We start from the raw sequence: 25155 nt of genomic DNA on the forward strand, positions 1-25155 counted from the left end.
AGTTAGACCTAATTGATATCTATAGCCCCAAAACAATGAATTTCACCTTTTTCTCAAGTGCACATGGAAGCTTCTCCAGGATAAATCACATCCTGGGCCATAAATCTAGCCTTGGTAAATTCAAAAAAATTAAAATCATTCCAAGCATCTTTTCTGACCACAACACAGTAAGATTAGATCTCAATTACAGGAGAAAAACTATTAAAAATCCCAACATATGGAGGCTAAATAACCAACAAATCAGAGAAGAAATAAAAAAAGAAATCAAAATATGCATAGAAATGAACGAAAATCAAAACACAACAATCCAAAACCTATGGGACACTGTAAAAGCAGTGCTAAGGGGAAGGTTCATAGCAATAAGGGCTTACCTCAAGAAACAAGAAAAAAGTCAAATAAATAACCAAACTCTACACCTAAAGCAACTAGAAAAGGAAGAAATGAAGAACCCCTGGGTTAATAGAAGGAAAGAAATCTTAAAAATTAGGACAGAAAAAATGCAAAAGAAAAAAAAGAGAGACCATAGCAAAAAATCAACAAATCTAAAAGCTGACTCTTTAAGAAGATAAATAAAATTGACAAACCATTAGCCAGACTCATCAAGAAACAAAGGGAGAAGAATCAAATCAACAAAATTAGAAATTAAAATGGAGAAATCACAACAGACAACACTGAACTACAAAGGATCATAAGAGACTACTATTAGCAACTATATGCCAATAAAATGGAAGAAAGGGACAAATTCTTAGAAAAGTATAATTTTCCAAAACTGAACCAGGAAGAAATAGAAAATCTTAACAGACCCATCACAAGCACGGAAATTGAAACTGTAATCAGAAATCTTCCATCAAACAAAAGCCCAGGACCAGACGGCTTCACAGCTGAATTATACCACAAATTTAGAGAAGAGCTAACACCTATCCTACTCAAACTCTTCCAGAAAATTACAGAGGAAGGTAAACTTCCAATCTCATTCTATGAGGCCACCATCACCCTAATACCAAAACCAGATCAAGATGCCATAAAAAAAGAAAACTACAGGCCAATATCACTGATGAATATAGACGCAAAAATCCTTAGCAAACAAAATCCAACAACATATTAAAAAGGTCATGCATCATGACCAAGTGGGCTTTATCCCAGGGATGCAAGGATTCTTTAATATCCACAAATCAATCAACATAATACACCACTTTAACAAAATGAAAGATAAAAACCATATAATTATCTCAACAGATGCAGAGAAAGCCTTTGACAAAATTCAGCATTCACTTATGAGAAAAACCCTCCAGAAAGCAGGCACAGAAGGGACATACCTCAACATAATAAAAGTTGTATATGACAAACCCACAGCAAACATTATCCTCAATGGTGAAAAATTGAATGCATTTCCCCTAAAGTCAGGAACAAGACAAGGGTGCCCACTCTCACCACTATTATTCAACATAGTTTTGGAAGTTTTGGCCACAGCAATCAGAGCAAAAAAGAAATAAAAGGTATCCAGATTGGAAAAGAAGTAAAACTCTCACTGTTTGCAGATGACATGATCCTCTACATAGAAAACCCTAAAGACTCCACCAGAAAATTACTAGAGCTAATCAATGAATATAGTAAAGGTGCAGGATATAAAATTAACACACAGAAATCCCTTGAATTCCTATACACTAAACAATGAGAAAACAGAAAGAGAAATTAAGGAAATAATTCCATTCACCATTGCAACGAAAAGAACAAAATACTTGGGAATATATCTACCTACGGGCTGTTTGAAGCACCATCTTTCCCTCCTGCCTTTTCCCCACCTTCCAATGTACTCAAGAAAATTGAAAAATTGTAATGAATCAATTTAAAATATTTTATTTCCTAAAAGCCTTTTTTGCCTGTTGTAATGTGCAGGACCCTTCTCCTTTGATGGGAGAGAGACCTGAATCTAGGTCGAAAAGGTTATGTAAAAAGAAACTATAATAAAAGGGATACTCTGCTTTTCAAATCCTTGTTTTCTCTTAATCTAGCTAAGGCATATCCAAAATAAAATGTAAAGAATAAAAATAAAAATTGTCTTCATGGAAGCAAAAAAAAAAAAAAAAAGAAAGAAACAAAAGACCTATATATAGAAAACTATAAAACACTGATGAAAGAAATCAAAGAGGACACAAATAGATGGAGAAATATACCATGTTCATGGATTGGAAGAATCAATATAGTGAAAATGAGTATACTACCCAAAGCAATCTATAGATTCAATGCAATCCCTATCAAGCTACCAACAGTATTTTTTAGAGAACTAGAACAAATAATTTCACAATTTGTATGGAAATACAAAAAACCTCGAACAGCCAAAGCAAACTTGAGAAAGAAGAATGGAACTGGAGGAATCAACCTGCCTGACTCCAGGCTATACTACAAAGCTACAGTCATCAAGACAGCATGGTACTGGCACAAAGACAGAAATATAAATCAATGGAACAAAATAGAAAGCCCAGAGACATATCCACACACCTATGGACACTTATCTTTGACAAAGGAGGCAAGAATATACAATGGAGAAAAGACAATCTCTTTAACAAGTGGTGCTGGGAAAACTGGTCAGTTCAGTTCAGTCAAGTCACTCAGTTGTGTTCGACTCTTTGTGACCCCATGAACCACAGCAAGCCAGGCCTCCCTGTCCATCACCAACTCCCAGAGTTCACTCAAACTCATGTCCATCAAGTCAGTGATGCCATCCAGTCATCTCATCCTCTGTTGTCCCCTTCACCTCCTGCCCCCAATCCCTGCCAGGATCAGGGTCTTTTCCAATGAGTCAACTCTTTGCATGAGGTGACCAAAGTATTGGAGTTTCAGCTTAGCATCAGTCCTTCCAATGAACACCCAGAACTGATTTCCTTTAGGATGGACTGGTTGGATCGCCTTGCAGTCTAAGGGACTCTCAAAAGTCTTCTCCAATACCACAGTTCAAAAGCATCAATTCTTGGCGCTCAGCCTTCTTCACAGTCCAACTCTCACATCCATACATGACTGCTAGAAAAACCATAGCCTTGACTAGATGTACCTTTGTTGGCAAAATAATATCTCTGCTTTTTAATATGCTATCTAGGTTGATCATAACTTTCCTTCCAAGGAGTAAGCGTCTTTTAATTTCATGGCTACAATCACCATCTGCAGTGATTTTGGAGCCCCCCAAAATAAAGTCTGACACTGTTTCCACTGTTTCCCCATCTATTTGCCATGAAGTGATGGGACCAGATGCCATGATCTTACTTTTCTGAATGTTGAGCTTTAAGCCAACTTTTTCACTCTCTTCTTTCACTTTCATCAAGAGGCTTTTTAGTTCCTCTTCACTTTCTGCCATAAAACTGGTCAACTACTTGTAAAAGATTGAAACTATAACCCTTTCTAACACCATACACAAAAAATAAACTCAAAATGGATTAAAGATCTAAACATATAAAACTCCTAGAGGAAAACATAGGCAAAACACTCTCCGACATAAATCACAGCAGGATCCTCTATGACCCACCTCCCAGAGAAACGGAAATAAAAGCAAAAATAAACAAATGGGACCTAATTAAACTTAAAAGCTTTTGCACAATGAAAGAAACTATAAGCAAGGTGAAAGACAGCCTTCAGAATGGGAGAAAATAATAGCAAATGAAGCAACGGACAAACAACTAATCTCAAAAATATGCAAGCAACTCCTGCAGCTCAATTCCAGAAATATAAATGACTCAATCAAAAAATGGGCCAAAGAACTAAACAGACATTTCTCCAAAGAAGACATACAGATGGCTAACAAACACATGAAAAGATGCTCAACATCACTCATTATCAGAGAAATGCAAATCAAAACCACAATGAGGTACCATCTCATGCCAGTCAGAATGGCTACTATCCAAAAGTCTACAAACAATAAATGCTGAAGAGGATGTGGAGAAAAGGGAACCCTCTTACACTGTTGGTGGGAATGCAAACTAGTACAGCCACTGTGGAAAACAGTGTGGAGATTCCTTAAAAAAAACGGAAATAGAACTGCTATATGACCCAGCAATCCCACTGCTGGGCATACACACTGAGGAAACCAGAATTGAAGGAGACATGTGTACCACAATGTTCATCACAGCACTGTTTATAATAGCCAGGACATGGAAGCAACCTAGATGTCCATCAGCAGATGAATGGATAAGAAAGCTGTGGTACATATACACAATGGAATATTACCCAGCCATTAAAAAGAATACATTTGAATCAGTTCTAATTAGGTGGATGAAGCTGGAGTCTATTATAAGAGTGAAGTAAGTCAGAAAGAAAAACACCAATATAGTATACTAATGCATATATCTGGAATTTAGAAAGATGGTAACGATAACCCTACATGAGAGACAGCAAAAGAGAAACAGATGTATAGAACAGTTTTTTTGGACTCTGTGGGAGAAGGCGAGGGTGGGATGATTTGAGAGAATAGCGTCGAAACTTGTATATTATCATATGTGAAACAGATTGCCAGTCCAGGTTCGACGCATGAGACAGGGTGTTGAGGGCTGGTGCACTGGGATGACCCATGAGTGGTATGGGGAGGGTGGTGGGAGAGGGGTTCAGGATGGGGAACACATGTACACCCATGGCTGATTCATGTCAATGTATGGCAAAAACCACTACAATATTGTAAAGTAATTAGCCTCCAATTAAAATAAATAATTTTTCTAAATATAAAATAAATAAATAAATAAAATAAAAATCAAAGTTACCTTCAGCTTCATTGAACTCTCACTCAGTGGTATTCTTCCGTTCAGCCCAGCTCTTTGCAGCATTTACTTCGATGGAAAGGGAAAGCTGTATACATTGCTTAAAAGTCTTAAGTATGACTCAGAACTACTTGCTGCTGCTGCTAAGTCACTTCAGTCGTGTCCGATTCTGTGCGACCCCATAGACGGCAGCCCACCAGGCTCCCCCGTCCCTGGGATTCTCCAGGCAAGAATACTGGAGTGGGTTGACATTTCTTTCTCCAATGCATGAAAGTGAAAAGTCAAAGTGAAGTCACTCAGTTGTGTCCAACTCGTAGCGACCTCATGGACTGCAGCCTACCAGGCTCCTCTGTCCATGGGATTTTCCAGGCAAGAGTACTGGAGTGGGGTGCCATTGCCTTCTCCCAGAACTACTTGAGGTAGTTTTAAATCTGTACATTTCTGGGCTCCATATCAGTTAAAAGACGCTTGCTTCTTGGAAGAAGAACTATGACAAACCTAGACAGTGTATTAAAAAGCAGAAACATCACTTTGCCATCAAGGGTCTATATAGTCAAGGCTATGGTTTTTCCAGTAGTCATGTACAGATGTGAGAGTTGGACCATAAAGAAGGCTGAGCACTGAAGAATTGATGCTTTTGAACTGTGGTGCTGGAGAAGACTGAAGACTCTTGAGAGTCCCTTGGACTGCAAGGAGATCAAACCCAGTAATCCTAAAGGAAAACAATCCTGAATAATCATTGGAAGGACTGATGCTGAAGCTGAAGCTCCAATACTTTGGCCACCTGATGCAAAGAACTGACTCACTGGAAAAGACCCTGATGCTGGGAAAGATGAAGGCAGGAGGAGAAGGGGGTGACAGAGGATGAGAAGGTTGGATGCCATCAACAACTTAATGCATATGTTTGAGAAAACTCCAGGAGATAGTGAAGGAGAGGAAAGCCTAGTGTGCTGTAATCCAATGGGGTCGCAAGAGTCAGACACAACTGAGCAAGTGAACAACAACAATATTAAACTCTAAGGGGTTTGACTGAGGTTTGGGCTTCAAGATCTACATTTTTCAGTCTTCCTGAGTAATTCATACATTCATTACAATTGTGAATTGCTGCTTTATGATAAGGAATGACTTCCTCTACTCCAGCTTTTATGAGGTCCTGTTATGTAGCACTGGTCACAGATAGATAGATCTCTAACATATAGTTAAATCCTGACTTTGCTGCCATTGAGACTTCTGGGACCTGCATTTTACTGGGGTAGTAGCCAATGAGACTGGTCAAGGCCCAGTTTTCTCATACCTGGGCTACAGGTGGAGAGCTGGTACTGCACCATCTGTATGTACCAGAGGCACCATGAGGGGCTCTGCAGGGAAGCAGTGCTGAAATACATGGGCTCCCATTTCTGTGCAAGTAGTGCTTTTTCACCGTCAAAGTTTTTGGCTAACCAAGGATCTCAAAAAAACCAAAGAGAAAACATGTCCTTTGCAGTGTCTCTACATTCTCTCCTGAGTTTCTGATAGAAGATGATTTTATTGTGTGGCTTCCTATAAAAATCTTTGTCTTCCTTCCTTCTTTGTCTCTTGGTTCAGTTGCCATGATTCATCATTTCTCTACCCTTGTGCCTCACTCTTACTCTCATTTAAGTAACCTTATTTTCTTTCTGTGGTCTTATTATTTTCACTTTTCTGCCCACAAGTTAAATCAGTTCGTTTTTTACTTTGCCTACTCATCACATTCAAGGGCTGAGCTGTTTGGAATGGAATCTCACCTACCTCCACAGAGCTTTTCGCTATTTCATGCTCTTATGACAAGGTCTCCAGGCAACTGTGAGAAAACTGGCCTATGTGAACTCTCCATTCTCTCAGGATTCTGCTCCAGACAAACATCGTGCAGAGATAACTCAGAAGGTTAAAAGAAGAAAAGAAATCCATGAGAACATCAATGGAAATACCAAAAAAATATAAAAAGGATTAAAAAAATTAAATCCTCAATAAAAACAATAAAAAAAGCTAGCAGAGATTATCAGAATCAACTTTTAGAATTCTAGAAATCATCAAAGGCTCTTTTCCAGAAAAATGACCCTATCTCTTTAAGGACAGGAAGGTTTATAGGGTTTTTACTTGTCCCAGTCCCATCCCATGGTCTCCAGCAAAGCAGTGTCCTTGAAATCTAACAATCTGTGTTCCTGGTACAGGAAAATGGAACTGAATCTCTTTCAAAGCCTCATTTCCAGAAAAACAAAAACTGAAAAAAATGTTACCAACAAATCTGCTCTATGAGAAACACCAGAGGAAGTCGTTCAGGCTGAAATCAAAGGACAGTAGGCAGTAACTCATATCCACATGAAGTGCACTATAAGGGAAATTTAAAAGTACTTAGAGATGAATGAAAAACAATTAACAACATAGCAAAACATACCAGATGCCACGAAAGCAGTGCCTGCATGAGTGCTAAGTCACTTCAGTTGTGTCCAACTCTTTGTGACCCTGTGGACCAGAGTCCAACAGAATCCTCTGTCCATGGAATTCTCCAGGCAAGAATACTGGAGTGAGTTGCCATGCCCTCTTCCAGAGGATCTTCCCTACCCAGGGATTGAACCCATGTCTCTTATGTCTCCTGCATTGGCAGGCGGGTTCTTTACGGCTAGCACCACCTGGGAAGCCCAGTGAAAGCAGTACTAGGAGGGAAATTTATAGCTGTAAATGCTTGCATTTAAAATGAACAAAGATCTCAAATCAATAACTTTCCACCTTAAAAAAAAAATCTAGAAAACTGGAAAAGAAAGAAAAAACTAAACCCAAAATAGGCAGTGGGAAGGGATTAATAAATATTAAAACAGAGATAAATCAATTCAACATTGTACTGAAGATATTAGTCAAGGCAATTAGGCAAGAAAAGGACCTAAGAACATCCAGATCAGGAATAAATTAGATAGTAGTGATCATTACATAACTTTATGAATAAACCAAAACTACAGATTTATAATTTCAATGGGGAGTTTATAGTATGTGAATTATCTCTTGATTGTATACAAGTGAGTCTCATAGGTCTTTATAAAAATTCTGTTCATTTGCTTACTTGTTTGTTTAAAAAAAGAAAAAAAAATACAAAGGTCTGTACTAACCATTTTTCTTTGACTTCTTCCCTTCTTCCTATATGATATGTTATATTATGACTCACTGGTTTCCTTTTTTTTTCCACTAGCACATGGAGAGAAACATGAGGAATTAATTACCTTAGGAAGTCCAGATTCCCACACTATTAGTGAGGGACAAAAATCTTCAGGAACTTCCAAAGCAACAAGAAAAGGTAAAGAAAAGTCTTCTGAGAAAGAAAAGACAGCCAAAGAAAAACAAGCACCTCGCTTTGAGCCTCAGGTGGGTGTGATGCTCTTTCTTATCAGAATCGCTTCATAGCTTTAGGCTCCTTGGGTCACTATTTAACCATATCTTTTAAGGAAAAAATCAAAAAATTCCATCTCCTTGTGTCCAGCAATCATCTGGATACTTTAAATATTTTAAATGCCCAATTCCTTGGACATCTTCTGTAAGCAGTCTTCTTTAGTTTAGTATCAAAAAGCATTAATTGAGCTTTTAATATGTAAGATGTTTTGGGGACTTGGATTTCTGATGTTAACATTATACAACCCCTACCTTCAAAGAACTCACAGTCTAATGGAGGAGACTGAAGTAAAAAGAGAGTTGTGATGTTACATATGATATACACAGTGGTAGAAAGGATAGGTACCTCTGCCTAGAGGAATCCTGAACTGAATCAGTGATCAAAGACATGCTGAGGCAAAATCCAACACCATCTGGTTTTTTAGTCACTAAGTTATGAGGTTAAGTAAGGGTCAAATGGAGAGGAGCCTTCAAGCCTGGTTAGAAAGGTGGGACTCTACAAGCCAGGGATCCTGATTCCAAATTTTTTCACTGCCTGTTAAGTAATCCCAATGATTAGGGGTAAGGAGGAGTATGTGGGTGGGAAATTTGAGGAGTACAAGTACAATCCTAAAGATACTCAGATTCAAGCTGTTTAAACACTGAACTCAAGACAAATTATCTGTAAGGACAAAATCTTCCCATCATTGGTGCTTGCAGCTTAGGCTATGCAGGGCTGGGGGGTGGGAGGTGGGGCCTTTAAGAAGTGTATTGACATGATGAGATTTACATTTCAGATACCTTGATGACTATTAAAGGTGTGAAATTAAAGGCAAAAAGACTAGAGATAGGAAGACCATCAGAAAGCAGTGCAATAGTCCAGACAAAAGAGTACAAGCTGTTTCAGATACAGGTCAAAGAAAGGAAGAAGACAAATAAAGAACTAAAAAACAAACTGGTCTGAGCTAAGAAACAAACTCAGTATGTAGTTATTAATCCAAAGGGGGTGACAAACAGCAAGAAGGAACAAAGGATATCTCCCAGCTTGGTTAACCAAATAGTATATTGGTAGTAACACACAGAAGTCGCTCAGTTATGTCCGACTCTTTGCGACCCCATGGAGTGTAGCCCACCAGGCTCCTCAGTCCATGGGATTTTCCAGGCATGAATACTGGAGTGGGTTGCCATTTCCTTCTCCAATTGGTAGTAAAACAGACACTAAAGAAAAATGAACAGATTCAAAGATGATGACTCCATTTTCCCATACTCCAGTCATAGAAATACCTGTCCAATTGCATTTTCAAGGTGTAATTTCTTAGTTCTTAGTGTATACCTTTGGAAACATTGAAAGGTAAATAACCTTAACTTAACTTCCACTGGTGACAAGGGGAAACTGAGGGGCTGGTGGTGCTTAGGGTGCTGCTCTTCTGTTTGCGTTGAAAGCTCAGCTGTTGCAAGCCAGCTCCAGTCCGATGTCGATGCCAGGAAGAGGAGAATTGCCACTGTTACAAAAGCAGTTTCAGCCTGCATCCCATAATGCAAATGGTCTTTTGAAGAAGTAGAGAAGCAAGCAACTGTATTTCTTAGGCCCACCTTAGCATTATTGGAGGATAAGCCACATCAGCCTACAAAGAGGATTTCGTAAAAGCAAAATGAAGTGTAAACAGACCACAATGAAGCACGTACTTCAAGTAACACTGGTACTCTACAAGCAACCAAGGTTTATATATTAGAATCTTGAAATTTAGCATTTGTGCTCCTAAGGGACTTAGAAAAGTGAGCATTCATATGTCATCCTTGAACTTTGTTTCAAAGGCTGTTATGGCAATCAGAATGAAATGATTTCATGTTTAGCTCAATAAAGCAAGTTCTCAAATATTAAGAAAAGTATCCTACAGTGGCCAATGAAAACAGGTAAATGTTAAGCAAACTGCCAAATCTCTGAAAAAATAGTTAAATCAGCAGAAAAGAGAAGTCAGGGTATAAAGATGAAGGAAGAGTAAACAAAGTCGTTTTCATAGCACAAATGGTTTAACCACAAAATTTGGAGAGTCATTCTATCTTTTATCAAATCATATTAATTCATGCCTGAAAGGTGAGGGGAAAAGTCTCAAAAAAAAGAAATAGACATTTCCAAGACAAATCATAAATTGAAAATAGAAACACTGAAAAGAGAAAATACAGTTCTTCAGTTACTGGTGTCCTGACTTGTAAGAAGCTAGACTCAGAATCTTCTTTATATGCTGTGGACAAGCCTGTAGGTCCAAGTGGGTCACTTGAGTTTCCTCTAGCTTCTATTAATACTAAGCAAAGTATTGCAAACTCTCTTACTCATTTCAATGAAGGTGGATGAGCTTTAGTGTAGGTAGTTATATTGGTGTACTCGTTACCAAATTAAAGTATGATTCAGTTCCAGGAAGAGGCAGTTAAAAGTAAGCAAGACTAGGAGCAAAGACAAAAAAGGAGAGAAGAAAAACATTTATCTCTTCAATAAGAAAAAAGTGCCAGGATAGGTATTGATGACAGAACCTGGGCATTCATTCAAGCATTAAGAACAACTGACCCAAAGCTCTGCATTAATGGATTGAAGAAGTGACTTTCATCTTCAAAAATTTCCTTAGGGAAAAGGAGTGGCTGCCAAAGAAAGAATTACTCCATATTTTTTAGGACTGAGACAAATTGAAGATGGCATTTTACAGACTGTATTTAGAAAAATGTTGGCTTTAATTTAGCTACATGAATCCAGTGAAAGGAAGAATTTGCACAATTGATGATGGAGGAATAAGGGATGTGACAACTCTTCAGACATTATGGAAATCAGTTGAACTCACACACAAGCCAGTTTATCAGTTCTTTGATTGCATTTGTGGTGGAAGTACAAGCACCATATTAGCTTCACATTGGAATCATTTCATATGTCCTTGGGTGAATGTAAGGAACTCTGTCAAAAATGAAGATAGGATGTGTTTTCACAAAATGTACTTGTTGGAACCGTCAGAATGAATTGGAGCCCTGCATTTTATGATAGTCAAACTTTGCGAAATATTCTTAAGGATAAAATGGGATACACACTGATGATAGGAATAGCAAGAAATCCCAGAAGTCTTAAGGTAGCTGCAGTAGGTACCACGGTAAACAGAGGGATAATGCCCACAGCTTTTATTACTAGCTCTTAGTAGTTGGAAGGCTGTCAGTATAAGATGTGGTAGGCCACCAGAGCTGCATCTGCTGCTTCAGGCTACTTTGCAAAGTGTGCATTTGGAAAATGATCTTCATCAAGAGGGAAGTTTGGTTCCAACTAACCCCTCAGTATTAGCAACAAATGAGTGTAAATGTCTTTGGTCAGACATCCGATTAGCGTGCCTAGGACATGGAATATTGGGCATTGGACATTATGAGAGTGATGTGAGAAAAACTGTGACATACACACACTTGAAAACCAAACTGAAGTTATCAACAGTGCTACAGATACAGAAAAAACCCGTATAATACTTGATGTTCTGTTATTTCCTGTTACTACTTTAGATTCAATCCCATAATGTGTAAACACTTAACTCTAGATGAAAGCTGAAACAAAAGGCTAGATAAGATTCAGGTAAAAAGATTGAAGTCCATAGAAAGAAAATAAGGAAAAAATGGAAAAACTTGCAGAAATATTGTCCAAAAAATTTATTCAGAAAGCTAATGATTGGATAAAACTAAAAATGGACATGTGTGAAAGCCTTCTGTTCTCTTCCAAACTATGAGGAATGCCTGCATATTCTCCGAAATGAAAGTCTGTTCCGAAGATACATCAAGTTTAGTATGGAATTGTGGGATTCAGCATGAGGTAACTTTCAAACACCCAAAAGTTCTAGGGAATCCTGAAAAAGATGATGTTTAGACCATCATGTGAAGTACAAAGGGTATGTTTGCTTTCAGAATTCATATGGGAGTTGGGTTTTATGACATTAATAATGAACTAAGTTTTAGGAATCTTAATATTGTGCTAGTTTATTTTAGTAGCTTTTGGTATGATACTGTTGGTTGTTTGAAAATTTATTAACATATGAACCAAACATCATACACTTTGCATTTTTGCTTTAGTCACCAAAATCATGTTGAATTTATTTGATCACTGGTCTTATTTCATATGAAGAAGCTAATCTCTTCCTAAATTTACATTACTTATGTTCTCACTAGCTGTATTCTGCAGTCCAAATGTTGCCTTTTAGTGTAATATCATCTGAAAAAAATGCAGAAAAATGGAACATTCTCTATCAAATTACAATTATGTTTGAAATGTGAAAGAATCAGATGATGTTTTCTATTTGAAATGTGTTTCTTGCAACATTATGTGGCTCAAAAATATAGATGAAGTTCCAATCAACCACTTTTTTTTGCCTTGAAACTTCAAGATAATGTTGAGTGTTAACTTTTCTAAATGAAGCTCCAGTTTATCATTCACTGATATAAAATCAATTATTTGAATTTTCTGAGAAAATAGTCCTATCATTAACAACTACAACAAAACTATTCCACGTTAAAGCAAACAAGCTAAATTCAATCCATAAATTCTTACAGACACGTGGCCTTCCCTTAGTTCTTCAAAGTGTTCCCTTCCCTAATCAAAACTTTATCCTGGAGAAGGTTCTTAAAGACTTATTTATCAAGCAGTATGAAAGACGGCAAGAGCTTATGTGCTGTGCTTTAGAAAGAACAAATAAAAGAATTTCCAATTGTGAGATTTAAATTTTCATCAGAGTAGTAAAGGAATATTGTAGAAAGCTAGGAGATCTTTTTGGTAACATTAAAACCAAACTGCTTATGAAAACTTTATTCAGTGGCCCCACCAATCTCCACTTCCCCATCTGCATTATGTAATATGGATAATTGCCATTGTCTCAGTCTTATGAAAAGTGCTAGAAACCACATCAGATTCAAGCTCCTCTCCCTACCAGATTGCTACCCATAAGTCTCAATTTTTTAGACATTTTCAAGTCCTATGACGATCATCTCCCAGCTTAAGGTACATGAAAGTGATCCTACAGGACATCAAAATGTTATCTTTCATAACAAATGTATATCAATATATACAGACTTGGAAATAACTATTTCTGCCCTTATGTAAAGAGATGGTATGAATGAGCCTAAGTGGAATTTAGAATTATTTATAGTTTTCAGTTGAAATTTGCATACAATGAAATACAGCAATATTAAATATACACTTCAGTGAGATGAATTTTGCCAAGTGCACTCATCATGTACCTATATATCTCTGTCAAGGTTTAGGTTATAGCCCATGTCCATAAGCCTAGCAATTCCCCTAAACCTCCCCACAGTGGATTATGTCATCCCTACACCTCTCCCCCATACAAGTTTTTCCTGTCCTGGAATTTCATACAAATGAATCATACAAGATGTACTCTTCTATGTTCAACTTCTTTATTTCAGAATATTGTCTGTGTGAACTTCAATCACACGATGGTGTGCATTAATAGTTTATTACTTTTTAATGTTAAGTAGTGGTCCATGTGATCTTCCCAGGTGGCTCATGGTAAAGAATCTGTCTTCCAAGCAGGAGAGATAGGTTTGATCCCTGGATTGAGAAGATCCCCTGGTGAAGGAAATAGCAAGCCACTCTTGCCTGGGAAATCCCATGGACAGAGGAGCCTGGTGGGCTACCGTTCATAGGGTCACAAAGAGTCTGACACAACTTCCCGACTAAACAACAACAACAAAGTAATATACTACAGTTGGTTTATCCATTCATCAATTGACAGATGTTTATATCGTTTTCCATTTTCTGGCTGTTATGAACGAGGCTATAATAAATGTTCTCTTCCAAGTCTTTTTGCAAGTACATGTTTTCATTTCTCTTGGGTAAACTACTTAATACTGAAATTATGGATCATAAGGTAAAATCTAGACCCTCTTGAAAGGAAGAAAGCATCTGACCCAAACTTTTTTACTGTGCCTTGTCAGATGTGTGCTGCCCATCCTCAACAAGACGACCCAAATAAACCCTACTGGATTCTGAGGCTGGTCACTGAGCACAATGAAGCGGAATTTTTTGAAGTGAAAAAAGATACAGAACGAGCAGATGAAATCCGAGCCATGAAGCAAGCCTGGGAGATGGCGGAGCCAGGAAGATCAATCAAGGTTATCTGAGTTTGAAAAATTGTCCTTTACCTTTCATTCCTGGGCGTGGTCTGAAGGAAGAGCCATATTGGTGAAACCACAGCCTTTAGGAAATATCTGAAATTTTGTCAGACATCAACTAACTAAGTATTAAGACCACATTTGGACACATTGTGAAATGTTATTAATACTATCTGGATACCCAGATGACTTGTGAAAGCAAAGCACATTATGGTACCATTATGGCCCAAACCTTAGGTCACCTTGTTCTTTCACATCATCTGGGATTAACACTCTGTGTCCTTAACACTGCCAACTAAAAAAGCATAAAAAATGTCTAATACATGCTTTCAAGTATTCTGAACATGCCTTAGATAAAGAAGAAGCACGCACTGCCCTTGTGAAATACAGGTACTTTATGATTCCCCCTCTCTCTATTTTATATAAGAATCATTGCCATAGTGAAACATTGTTATTATATATGTTTCATATCCCCAACTCAGGGTTATTGAGACAGACAAAAACAGTTCAGGAGCAATTGGATCTAAGCTGGCATGCCCAGTGTCTAAGTTTTAGGACTGCTTCTTCACTAGTTCTCACAAATCACTGTCAAAATCATGAATGGTTCAGAATTTTTTTCTTTGATGATTCGTAAGAGCTGGCCTGGACCAGACTGCCATATTCACTGACATTTCCCCTTGTCACGAGTACTGTTGAGATGGTGTTTCCTGGACTATGTGTTGATGCTGTCTGTCTTTTAGGCTGCCCAGGCTCGTCTCCATTATCTCAGCCAGTTCATTAGGAAAACGCCTGATGCTGAGTGCGTGCCTGTGTCTGAAAGCCAAATCAAAGCAGGGGAAGAAGGTCAGTGGGCCCTGTCCCAGCTGCCCCAAGCATGGAGCCGTTACCTGCACGTCTTAATAGCTAGTCAACAAGTCATGCTTGCTAAAAAGAAAAAATTCAGAATCTGTTTCCTTATAGGATTGTAAAGTCATGGACTGTTCAATAAGAAAATAGGTTCTGAAGCATTTTCTTTTTACCAAGCAGATGTTCACTTTGTCCCCAAGTAGATATGATTTTCACCACTTAAGAAAAGATGAAACCAGAAATAAGGGTGCAGTCTGGTTAGAAAGTAGCAGTATATAAACTTGAAGGCAGGGATACAACTATAAATCTAGCACTTTTCTAATCCCAATAACAATAAATAATAGCAATAAGAATCATAGTAATGAAGTTAACTACTTTTATTGAGCGACTTGCTTGGGTCTGGGATTATGAAATACTAATCAGGTGCTGTTGTTTAGTTGCTAAGTCATGTCCAACTCTTTGTGACCCCATGGACTGTAACCCACGAGGTTCCTCTGATCATAGGATTTTCCAGGCAAGAATACTGGAACGGGTTGCCATTTCCTTCTGCAGGGGATCTTCCCCAGCCAGGGTCAAACATGCGTCTTCTGCATTGGCCGACAGATTCTTTACTTCTATCTCATCTACTACTCACTTCATCCCACTGATATATAATATTATTTCCAACTTACCAGGACACACCCAGAGTAACTTTCTAAATTCACAAGCTACCAAGAAACAGCCAGCAAGCAGACAGTGCTCTTTGTCACCCAAGAGTCTTCCCACAAATACTCATCTGCCTACATCTATCACCGCACTGCACTGTCCAGGGAGGCTAAAGACATTCACTTCACAAATTGTGCTTTTCCACTTTCACATCTTTGGGAGTATAACTCAATAACTGTTATAAAAGTAATGTTCCATAACTTTTCATATGAAAAGTATAAACAATAAATTTCATCCTAATCCTGTTTTTCTGGGGTGGGCGCAAAGTGCTTTTGCTTATTACCTGACTTTAACCTATGGCAACTATGAGGTACACCTTACTATTTATTCCTATTTTATAGCATTTAGAGACAAAAACTCAGAGGGTCACCTTATTCTTCCTACATCATATATCTAAAAATTGACAAAAATTTAAATATTTCTAACTCTTAAAGTACTCACTCCTGTAATAAGTAGAGTCTAATGTAATGGCTTTCTGGGTAGCTCAAACAGTAAAGAATCTTCCTGCAATGCAGGAGACCTGGGTTCAGTTTCTGGGTTGGGAAGATCCCCTGGAGAAGGGAATGGCAACCCACTCCAGTATTCTTGCCTGGAGAATCCCATGGACAGAGGAGCTTGGTGGGCTACAGTCCTTGGGGTCATAAAGAGTTGGACATGATGGAGTGACTAATACTTTCACTTTCTTTTCAATATAATGTTAGGAATATAAAGGTGAATAGAATACAGTCCTTGTTCATTAAGCTCTATATTTTATTATTAAGTTTTTAAAAGTTATGTTAAGTTTATGTAAAAGAAAATTTATTGCACTGAATACTTGTTAAAAATGGCAAAGAAGATTATATTCAAGACCATTGTAAGAGGAGAGAGATTGAACTCAATTCTGAACACGACACAAACAACTGAAGACTTATAACAAGCAGGGAACTAATGAAAAAATACCTCTATGAATTTGACTAGGTATCAAGGGTCGGGGAAGAGGAGGATAAGAAGTTTAATTAGATATCAGTGGTGGGGAGATTCTCAAACTAGTTTAGCTGGATTCTTTGCTAAAACTGGGATTCACCACCAGTTAAGGACAAAGCCAAGTGGAGAATAGAGTTCAGAGAAGGCTGACCTTATCATGTAAACTACAGTTAATAAAGACACATATTTTAATTGAACAGCTTGATGTATTTTCACATACATGTATACTCGGGAGCCACTGTTCAGATCACGATAAAACATCCCAGTCAGATCAGATCAGATCAGATCCATCGCTCAGTCGTGTCCGACTCTTTGCGACCCCATGAATTGCAGCACGCCAGGCCTCCCTGTCCATCACCAACTCCCGGAGTTCACTCAGACTCACGTCCATCGAGTCAGTGATGCCATCCAGCCATCTCATCCTCTGTCGTCCCCTTCTCCCCTTGCCCCCAATCCCTCCCAGCATCAGAGTCTTTTCCAATGAGTCAACTCTTCGCATGAGGTGGCCAAAGTACTGGAGTTTCAGCTTTAGCATCATTCCTTCCAAAGAAATCCCAGGGCTGATCTCCTTCAGAATGGACTGGTTGGATCTCCTTGCAGTCCAAGGGACTCTCAAGAGTCTTCTCCAACACCACAGTTCAAAAGCATCAATTCTTTGGCGCTCAGCCTTCTTCACAGTCCAACTCTCACATCCATACATGACCACAGGAAAAACCATAGCCTTGACTAGACGGACCTTTGTTGGTAAAGTAATGTCTCTGCTTTTGAATATGCTATCTAGGTTGGTCATAACTTTCCTTCCAAGGAGTAAGCGTCTTTTAATTTCATGGCTGCAGTCACCATCTGTAGTGATTTTGGAGCCCAGAAAAATAAAGTCTGACACTGTTTCCACTGTTTCCCCATCTATTTCCCATGAAGTGGTGGGACCAGACACCATGATCTTCGTTTTCTGAAGTCCTCTTCATTCTCTTTCCCAGACTTTTCCTTCCTCAAAGAAACCATTCGTCTGATCTCTATGATGATGAATTAATTTTTCCCATTCTTGAACTTTACATATTTATGTATTCTATATGTCTTGTTATTTTTGTGTGTGATTTCATAGAATGCAAGGTTTTTTTAGTGCTGTATATGTCGTACTTAGTAGTAACATCTTCGAGTGCCATAACAGAGTCATAAAAAGTTCCATGAATTTTGATAACAAAGAGTCTATACCCATCAGGGAGCATGCTGTGGAAGAAGTGGCAAGCAGGCAAGGGCATGAAGGATCTAGCAAAGTCAACAAACAGTGAAAGTGGAGGATCTTCCCCAGCAGGGAAGGAAGAGCGTGATCAGAGCTTACGGAAGGAAAACATCAGTAAGTATTGCCCTTATTGGTAGGGTAAATCCATGTTTTGAACACAAATTTGTCCACTATATATATACAATATATTCCATTATATTGTATATAGATAGATTGACTGACTGATTATTCAGTTGCTAAGTCATGTTCAACTCTTTGCAACCACATGGAATGCAGCATGCCAGGCTTCCCTGTCCTTCACCATCTGGAGTTTGCTCAAACTCATGTCCATTGAGTCAATGATGCCATCCAACCATCTCATCCTCTATCACCCCGTGCTCTCCTGCTCTCCTGCCCTCAATTTTTCTCAGCATCAGGGTCTTTTCCAATGAGTCAGCTTTTTGCATCAGGTGGCCAAATATATGTGTGTGTGTGTGTGTGTGTACACAACATATCTTATTTATCTATTCATCAGCTGATGACACTCAGGTTGCTTCTATATTTTGACTATGGTAAATTGTGCTGCTATGGAACATGTGCATTTGAGGTGCATGTATCTTATTTGAAATAGTGTTTTCATTTTCTTCAGCTATATACCCAAGAGTGGAATTCAGATATATACCCTGGAGTAGATCATATGGTAGCTCTATTTTTAGTGTTTTAAAGAGCCTCCAGACTGTTTTCCACAATGGGTGCACCAATTTACATACTCACCAGCAGTGTACAAGGGTTCCCTTTTCTCCACACCCTTGCCAATATTTGTTATTTATAATTTCTTTGACAATAGTCATTCCAAAGGTATGAAGTGATACCTCATTGTGGTTTTGATTGGAATTTCTCTGATGATTAGCATGTTGAGCATCTTATAATGTGCCTATTTGTCATTTGTATGTTTTCTTTGGAAAAATGTATATTCAGGTCTTCTGTCCATTTTTAATCAGATTTGTATTTTTTTGATATTGAGTTGTATGAGCTGTTTATATATTTTAGATATTAACCCCTTATGTGGGTATAGTTTGGGGTAATAAGGAGGGGTCACAAAACAGAGAGGACAGGTAAAAATGAGTAGGGATGGAAGATCTAGTGACCAAAGCAGCCTGTCCTCAAGCAAAAAATTCTTCAAAGAACTCTTAAATATGTCTTATTATCATTTTATTTTAATATAAAATGATAAGTTTAATTATGTACCATCAAAAAGAAATTTACTTACCCTCCCACCAAAAAGGGATGTGCTACTGTGTGGTTCTAGTACATCCTATGGCTCTGAAACCCTGTTGTATACCCCGGATACTGCTGCTGTAGCAGCCATCCTGCTTCAGAATCACAGGTCCAGTTACCTAGCTGTTCTCTGGAACTTTGTGTGTTGCTCCCACCTCTGCTGTTGGTGCATCACAAATTGGCCCTCTCTCCTGAAGACACCTTACCCATAGGAGACTGTAGACCCTGTGACAGCTTTACATGCTCTGGGCTTTACATTTGTATACATATACACACATACATTGGAGAAGGAAATGGCAACCCACTCCAGCAGTCTTGCCTGGAGGGTTCCATGAACAGAGGAGTCTGGAGGGCTACAGTCCATGGGCTTGAAAGAGTCAGACATGACTTGGTGACTGAACAGCAATATATGTGTGTGCCGTGTTGCTCCAGTTGTGTCCAGCTCTTTGCAACCCTGTAGACTGTAGCACGCCAGGCTCCTCTGTCCAAGGGATCCTCCAGGCAAGAATATTGGAGTAGGTTGCCATGCCCTCTTCCAGGGGATCTTCCCAACTCAAGGATCAAACCCACGTCTCTTATGTCTCCCGCATTGGCAGGCAGGTTCTTTACCACTAGCACCACCTGGAATCCCCAAATAGCAACATACATATACATATATGTATATTTATTTACTCATTTGTTTGTGACTCTTCAAATACTACCCTACTCTTGCTACTATCTTCATATATAATAGGTAACTTAGAACAACTTCCTCCATAATGCCAGAGGACATGTAAACAATATCATTATTGATTTCACATCCAAGCATTTTTTTTGCAACACCAAGCCATCATCAAGTTCGAGTGCCAACTTGGCTTTCAATTTCCCTATTATTTCTGGGGGCCTTGGAAAGTGCCTTGGTCTTTATTCCCAAACTTTTCTCCAGGCTTTACAATAAGTTGATGGATCTTCCCTTGTGGCTCAAGATGGTAAAGCGTTTGCCTACAACGCAGGAGACCCAGGTTCAATCCCTGGATCAGGAAGATCTCCTGGAGAAGGAAATGGCAACCCACTCCAGTATTCTTGCTTGAAAAATCCCATGGATGGAAGAGCCTGGTAGGCTATAGTTGATGGAATCGCAAAGAGTCGGACACGACTGAGCAACTTCACTTACTCATTCTTCACCATTCCTTTTAAATGGTTATTTTCTTACTATCTACAATGAAAAGTTTTCTGCTGATTCTGTTGCAAACTGAAACTTTTATAGGATACAATAAAATGATCCAGTGATGAGTAGTTGCTATAAAAATATTTCTAAATGTGCACTCTCAAGACTCATCCCATAGAGTATCTGTTTGCAGCAGGACAGCACACGCGGGCGCGCACACACACACACACACACACAGACTCTTTGAGCTACACTGTTATGGAGGTCCAAGTCCATCCTCTGCTTACACCTTATTTTGTGCACACACGCTCTGTCGCGTCCAACTATTTTGTGACCCCGTGGACTGTAGCCTGCCAGGTTCCTTTGTCCATGGGATTTTCCATCCAATAATACTGGAGTAGGTTGCCATTTCCTTCTCCAGGCGTCTTCCCAATGCAGCTATCAAACCCATGTCTCCTACATCTCCTGCACTGTTAGGTGGATTCTTTACCACTGTGCCACCTGGGAAGCACCTTATTCAGATACACTTTATTCTGATACAACAGTTTTACAGATGAACATGAAGATTAACCTTCTTGGCCCCTTTTACATCCTCTCTGTTAAAATATATATTATTTGGCAGGATGCAAAAGAACATAAACATCTAATTAATCAAAAACATTTTCTTTCCAATCAAAGTGAGCAGAGTTGGTGTCTTAACAATACTGGATGCTTGGGGCTGGTGCACTGGGACGACCCAGAGGGATGGTATGGGGAGGGAGGAGGGAGGAGGGTTCAGGATGGGGAACACATGTATACCTGTGGCGGATTCATTTTGATATATGGCAAACCAATACAATATTGTAAAGTTAAAGAATAAAATAAAATAAAAAAAGAAACAATTCAAGTTTGAATGCCAAAAATAAATGCAACAAAAGTAGATATGTTCCTAAGAAAAACACTTGAACTTTAGAAATCTAAAATCACAGAGTAACCATAATGAAAAAATAAGTTATTAACCACTGGTTTCTAGAAGAGTCCTGTTGTATATAAGATGCCAATATTTTAGGAATATTTTATTTAATGTTATAAAGTGAAAAACATGACTGAATTTCTGTTTTATTGATGGAGCAAAGTTGGGGTTTGTAGTATGGTATTCTTTTTTCTTACTTGTATCCTGCTGATAAAGGCATACTTTTGAAAAATGAAAAACTAATTTGATGATATTGTTTTTCATGCTTATAAAATTTTGCATTAGATTATATTTATGAATGAATAATCCCTTTTAAAAAGTTTTTATGAATTAATCACTTTACAATATTCCTGGAGACTTTTACAACCACATGTGAAAATCATGATTAAATGGTCAATGGGAGACTGGGATTTTTTGCATGACACAGTGAAAACTAGACCTAGCCTCTCCCAAAAAGCAATGATCAAATGGAAAAGATTGATTTAGAAACATTTCAAAATTCTGAAGGTGTACAATTAAATAAAATATTTAACAAAAATAAAAACAAATTAACTTAATTGTATGATTTTCCTATCCTGTAAAAATAATCATGAACTTAGTGACTTAAAACAATGCAAACTTTCTGCAGATATCAGTTCAGTTCAGTCGCTCAGTTGTGTCCAACTCTTTGTGACCCCATGGACTGCAGCACTCCAGGCCTCCCTGTCCATCACCAACTCCCAGAGCCTACCCAAACTCATGTCCATTGAGTTGGTGATGCCATCCAAACATCTCATCCTCTGTTGTCCCCTTCTCCTCCTGTCCTCAATCTTTCCCAGATTCAGTGTCTTTTCAAATGAATCAGCTCTTCACATCAGGTGGCCAAAGTATTGGAGTTTCAGCTTCAACATCAGACCTTCCAATGAATGTTCAGGTCTGATCTCCTTTAGAATGCACTGGTTGGATCTCCTTGCAGTCCAAGGGACTCTCAAGAGTCTTCTCCAACACCACGGTTCAAAAGCATCAATTCTTTGGTGCTCAGCTTTCTTTATAGTTCAACTCTCACATCCATACATGACTACTGGAAAAACCATAGCCTTGACTAGATGGACCTTTGTTGACAAAGTAATGTCTCTTTAATTGTCTGTCTAGATTGGTCATAACTTTCCTTCTAAGGAGTAAGCATCTTTTAATTTCATGGCTGCAGTCACCATCCGCAGTGATTTTGGAGCCCCCCAAAATAAAGTCAGTCGCTATTTCCACTGTTTCCCCATCTATTTGCCATGAAGTGATGGGACCAGATGCCATGATCTTCGTTTTCTGAATGTTGAGACTTAGGCCAACTTTTTCACTCTTCTCTTTCACTTCCATCAAGAGGCTCTTTAGTTCTTTTTGACTTTCTGCCTTAAGGGTGGTTCCATCTGCATATCTGAGGTTATCGATATTTCTCCTGGCAATCTTGATTCCAGCTTGTGCTTCATCCAACATAGCATTTCTCTTGATGTACTCTGTATAGAAGTTAAATAAGCAGGATGACAATATACAGACTTGACATACTCCTTTTCCTATTTGGAACCAGTCTGTTGTTCCATGTCCAGTTCTAACTGTTGCTTCCTGACCTGCATGTAGGTTTCTCAAGAGGCAGGTCAGGTGGTCTTGTATTCCCATCTCTTTCAGAATTTTCCACAGTTTATTGTGATCCACACAGTCAAAGGCTTTAGCATAGTCAATAAAGCAGAAATAGATGTTTTTCTGGAACTGTCTTGCTTTTTTGATGATCCAGCGGATGTTTGCAATTTGATCTCTGGTTCCTCTGCCTTTTCTAAAACCAGCTTGAGCATCTGGAAGTTCATGGTTCATGTATTGCTGAAGCCTGGCTTGGAGAATTTTGAGCATTACTTTCCTAGTGTGTGAGATGAATGCAGTTGTGCTGTAGTTTGAGCATTCTTTGGCATTGCCTTTCTTTGGGATTGGAATGAAAACTGACCTTTTCCAGTCCTGTGGCCACTGCTGAGTTTTCCAAATTTGCTGGCATATTGAGTGCAGCATTTTCACAGCATCATCTTGCAGGATTTGAAATAGCTCAACTGGAATTCCATCACCTCCGCTAGCTTTGTTCGTAGTGATGCTTCCGAAGGCCCACTTGACTTCACATTCCAGGATATCTGGCTCTAGGTGAGTGATCACACCATTGGTATTAACTGGGTCATGAAGATCTTTTTTGTACAGTTCTTCTGTGTATTCTTGCCACCTCTTCTTAATATCTTCTGCTTCTGTCAGGTCCATACCATTGCTGTCCTTTATTGAACCCATCTTTTCATGAAATGTTCCCTTGGTATCTCTAATTTTCTTGAAGAGATCTCTAGTCTTTCCCATTCTGTTGTTTTCCTCTATTTCTTTGCACTGATCTCTGAAGAAGGCTTTCTTATCTCTCCTTGCTATTCTTTGGAATTCTGCATTCAAATGGGTATATCTTTCCTTTTCTCTTTTGCTTTTCACTTTCCTTCTTTTCACAGCTATTTGTAAGGCCTCCTCAGACAGCCATTTTGCTTTCTTGCATTTATTTTTCTTGGGGATGGTCTTGATCCCTGTCTCCTGTACAATGTCATGAACCTCCATCCATAGTTCATCAGGCACTCTGTCTATCAGATATAGTCCCTTAAATTTATTTTTCACTTCCACTGTATAGTCACAAGGGATTTGACTTAGGTCATATCTGAATGATTTAGTTGTTTCCCCACTTTCTTCAATTTCAGTCTGAATTTGACAATAAGGAGTTCATGATCTGAGCCACAGTCAGCTCCCAGTCTTGTTTTTGCTGATTGTATAGATCTTCTCCATCGCTGGCTGCAAAGAATATAATAAATCTGATTTCGGTATTGACCATCTAGTGATGTCATGTGTAGAGTCTTCTCTTGTGTTGTTGGAAGAGGGTGTTTGCTATGACCAGTGTGTTCTCTCAGCAAAACTCTAGTGGCCTTTGCCCTGCTTCATTCTGTACTCAAGGCCAAATTTGCCTGTTACTCCCGGTGTTTCTTGACTTCTTACTTTTGCATTCCAGTCCCCTATAATGACAAAGACATCTTTGGGGGGTGTTAGTTCTATAAGATCTTGTAGGTCTTCATAGAACCATTTAACTTCAGCTTTTTCAGCATTATTGGTAGGGGCATAGACTTGGATTACTGTGATATTGAATGATTTGCTTTGGAAACGAAGAGATCATTCTTCATTCTTGAGATTGCATCCAATTACTGCATTTTGGACTCTTTTGTTGACTATGGCTATTCCATTTCTTCTAAGGGATTCTTGCCCACAGTAGTAGATATAAAGGTCATCTGAGTTAAATTCACCCATTCCAGTCCATTTTAGTTCTCTGATTCCTAAAATATCAATGTTCACTCTTGCCATCTCCTATTTGACCACTTCCAATTTGCCTTGATTCATGGACCTAACATTTCAGGTTCCTATGCAATATTGCTCTTTATAGCATTGGACTTTACTTCCATCACCAGTCACATCCACAGCTGGGTGTTGTTTTTGCTTTGGACCCATCTCTTCATTTTTTCTGGAGTTATTTTTCTACTGATCTCCAGTAGCATATTGGGCACCTACTGACCTTGGGAGTTCATCTTTCAGTGTCCTATCTTTTTGCCTTTTCATACTGTTCATGGGCTTCTCAAAGCAAGAATACTGAAGTAATTTTCCATTCCCTTCTCCAGTGGACCACATTTTGTCAGAACTCTCCACTATGACCCATCCTTCTTGGGTGCCCTACATGGCATGGCTCATAGTTTCATTGAGTTAGACAAGG

At 38.7% G+C, this 25155-nt stretch overlaps 1 protein-coding gene and 1 pseudogene across 2 annotated transcripts in view; both read left to right on the plus strand.

Annotated features, from left to right (window-relative positions):
• The window catches only part of ADGB (androglobin), a 190178-nt gene that overhangs the window by 158048 nt on the left and 6975 nt on the right, over nt 1–25155 (plus strand). For both annotated transcript variants that reach the window (XM_086316626.1, XM_086316625.1), the window contains 4 exons: nt 7939–8111; nt 14079–14255; nt 14996–15098; nt 17989–18123. In XM_086316626.1, the coding sequence (XP_086172752.1) occupies nt 7939–8111; nt 14079–14255; nt 14996–15098; nt 17989–18123 (588 nt within the window). The remainder of the gene's footprint in view (nt 1–7938; nt 8112–14078; nt 14256–14995; nt 15099–17988; nt 18124–25155) is intronic.
• LOC147366273 (calcium-independent phospholipase A2-gamma pseudogene) lies at nt 9799–12004 on the plus strand (annotated as a pseudogene).

Source organism: Bos grunniens, chromosome 9 (genome assembly GCF_055505025.1).
Source record: "Bos grunniens cultivar Pamir isolate PY7600 chromosome 9, Bosgru_T2T1.0, whole genome shotgun sequence".
NCBI lineage: Eukaryota > Metazoa > Chordata > Mammalia > Artiodactyla > Bovidae > Bos > Bos grunniens.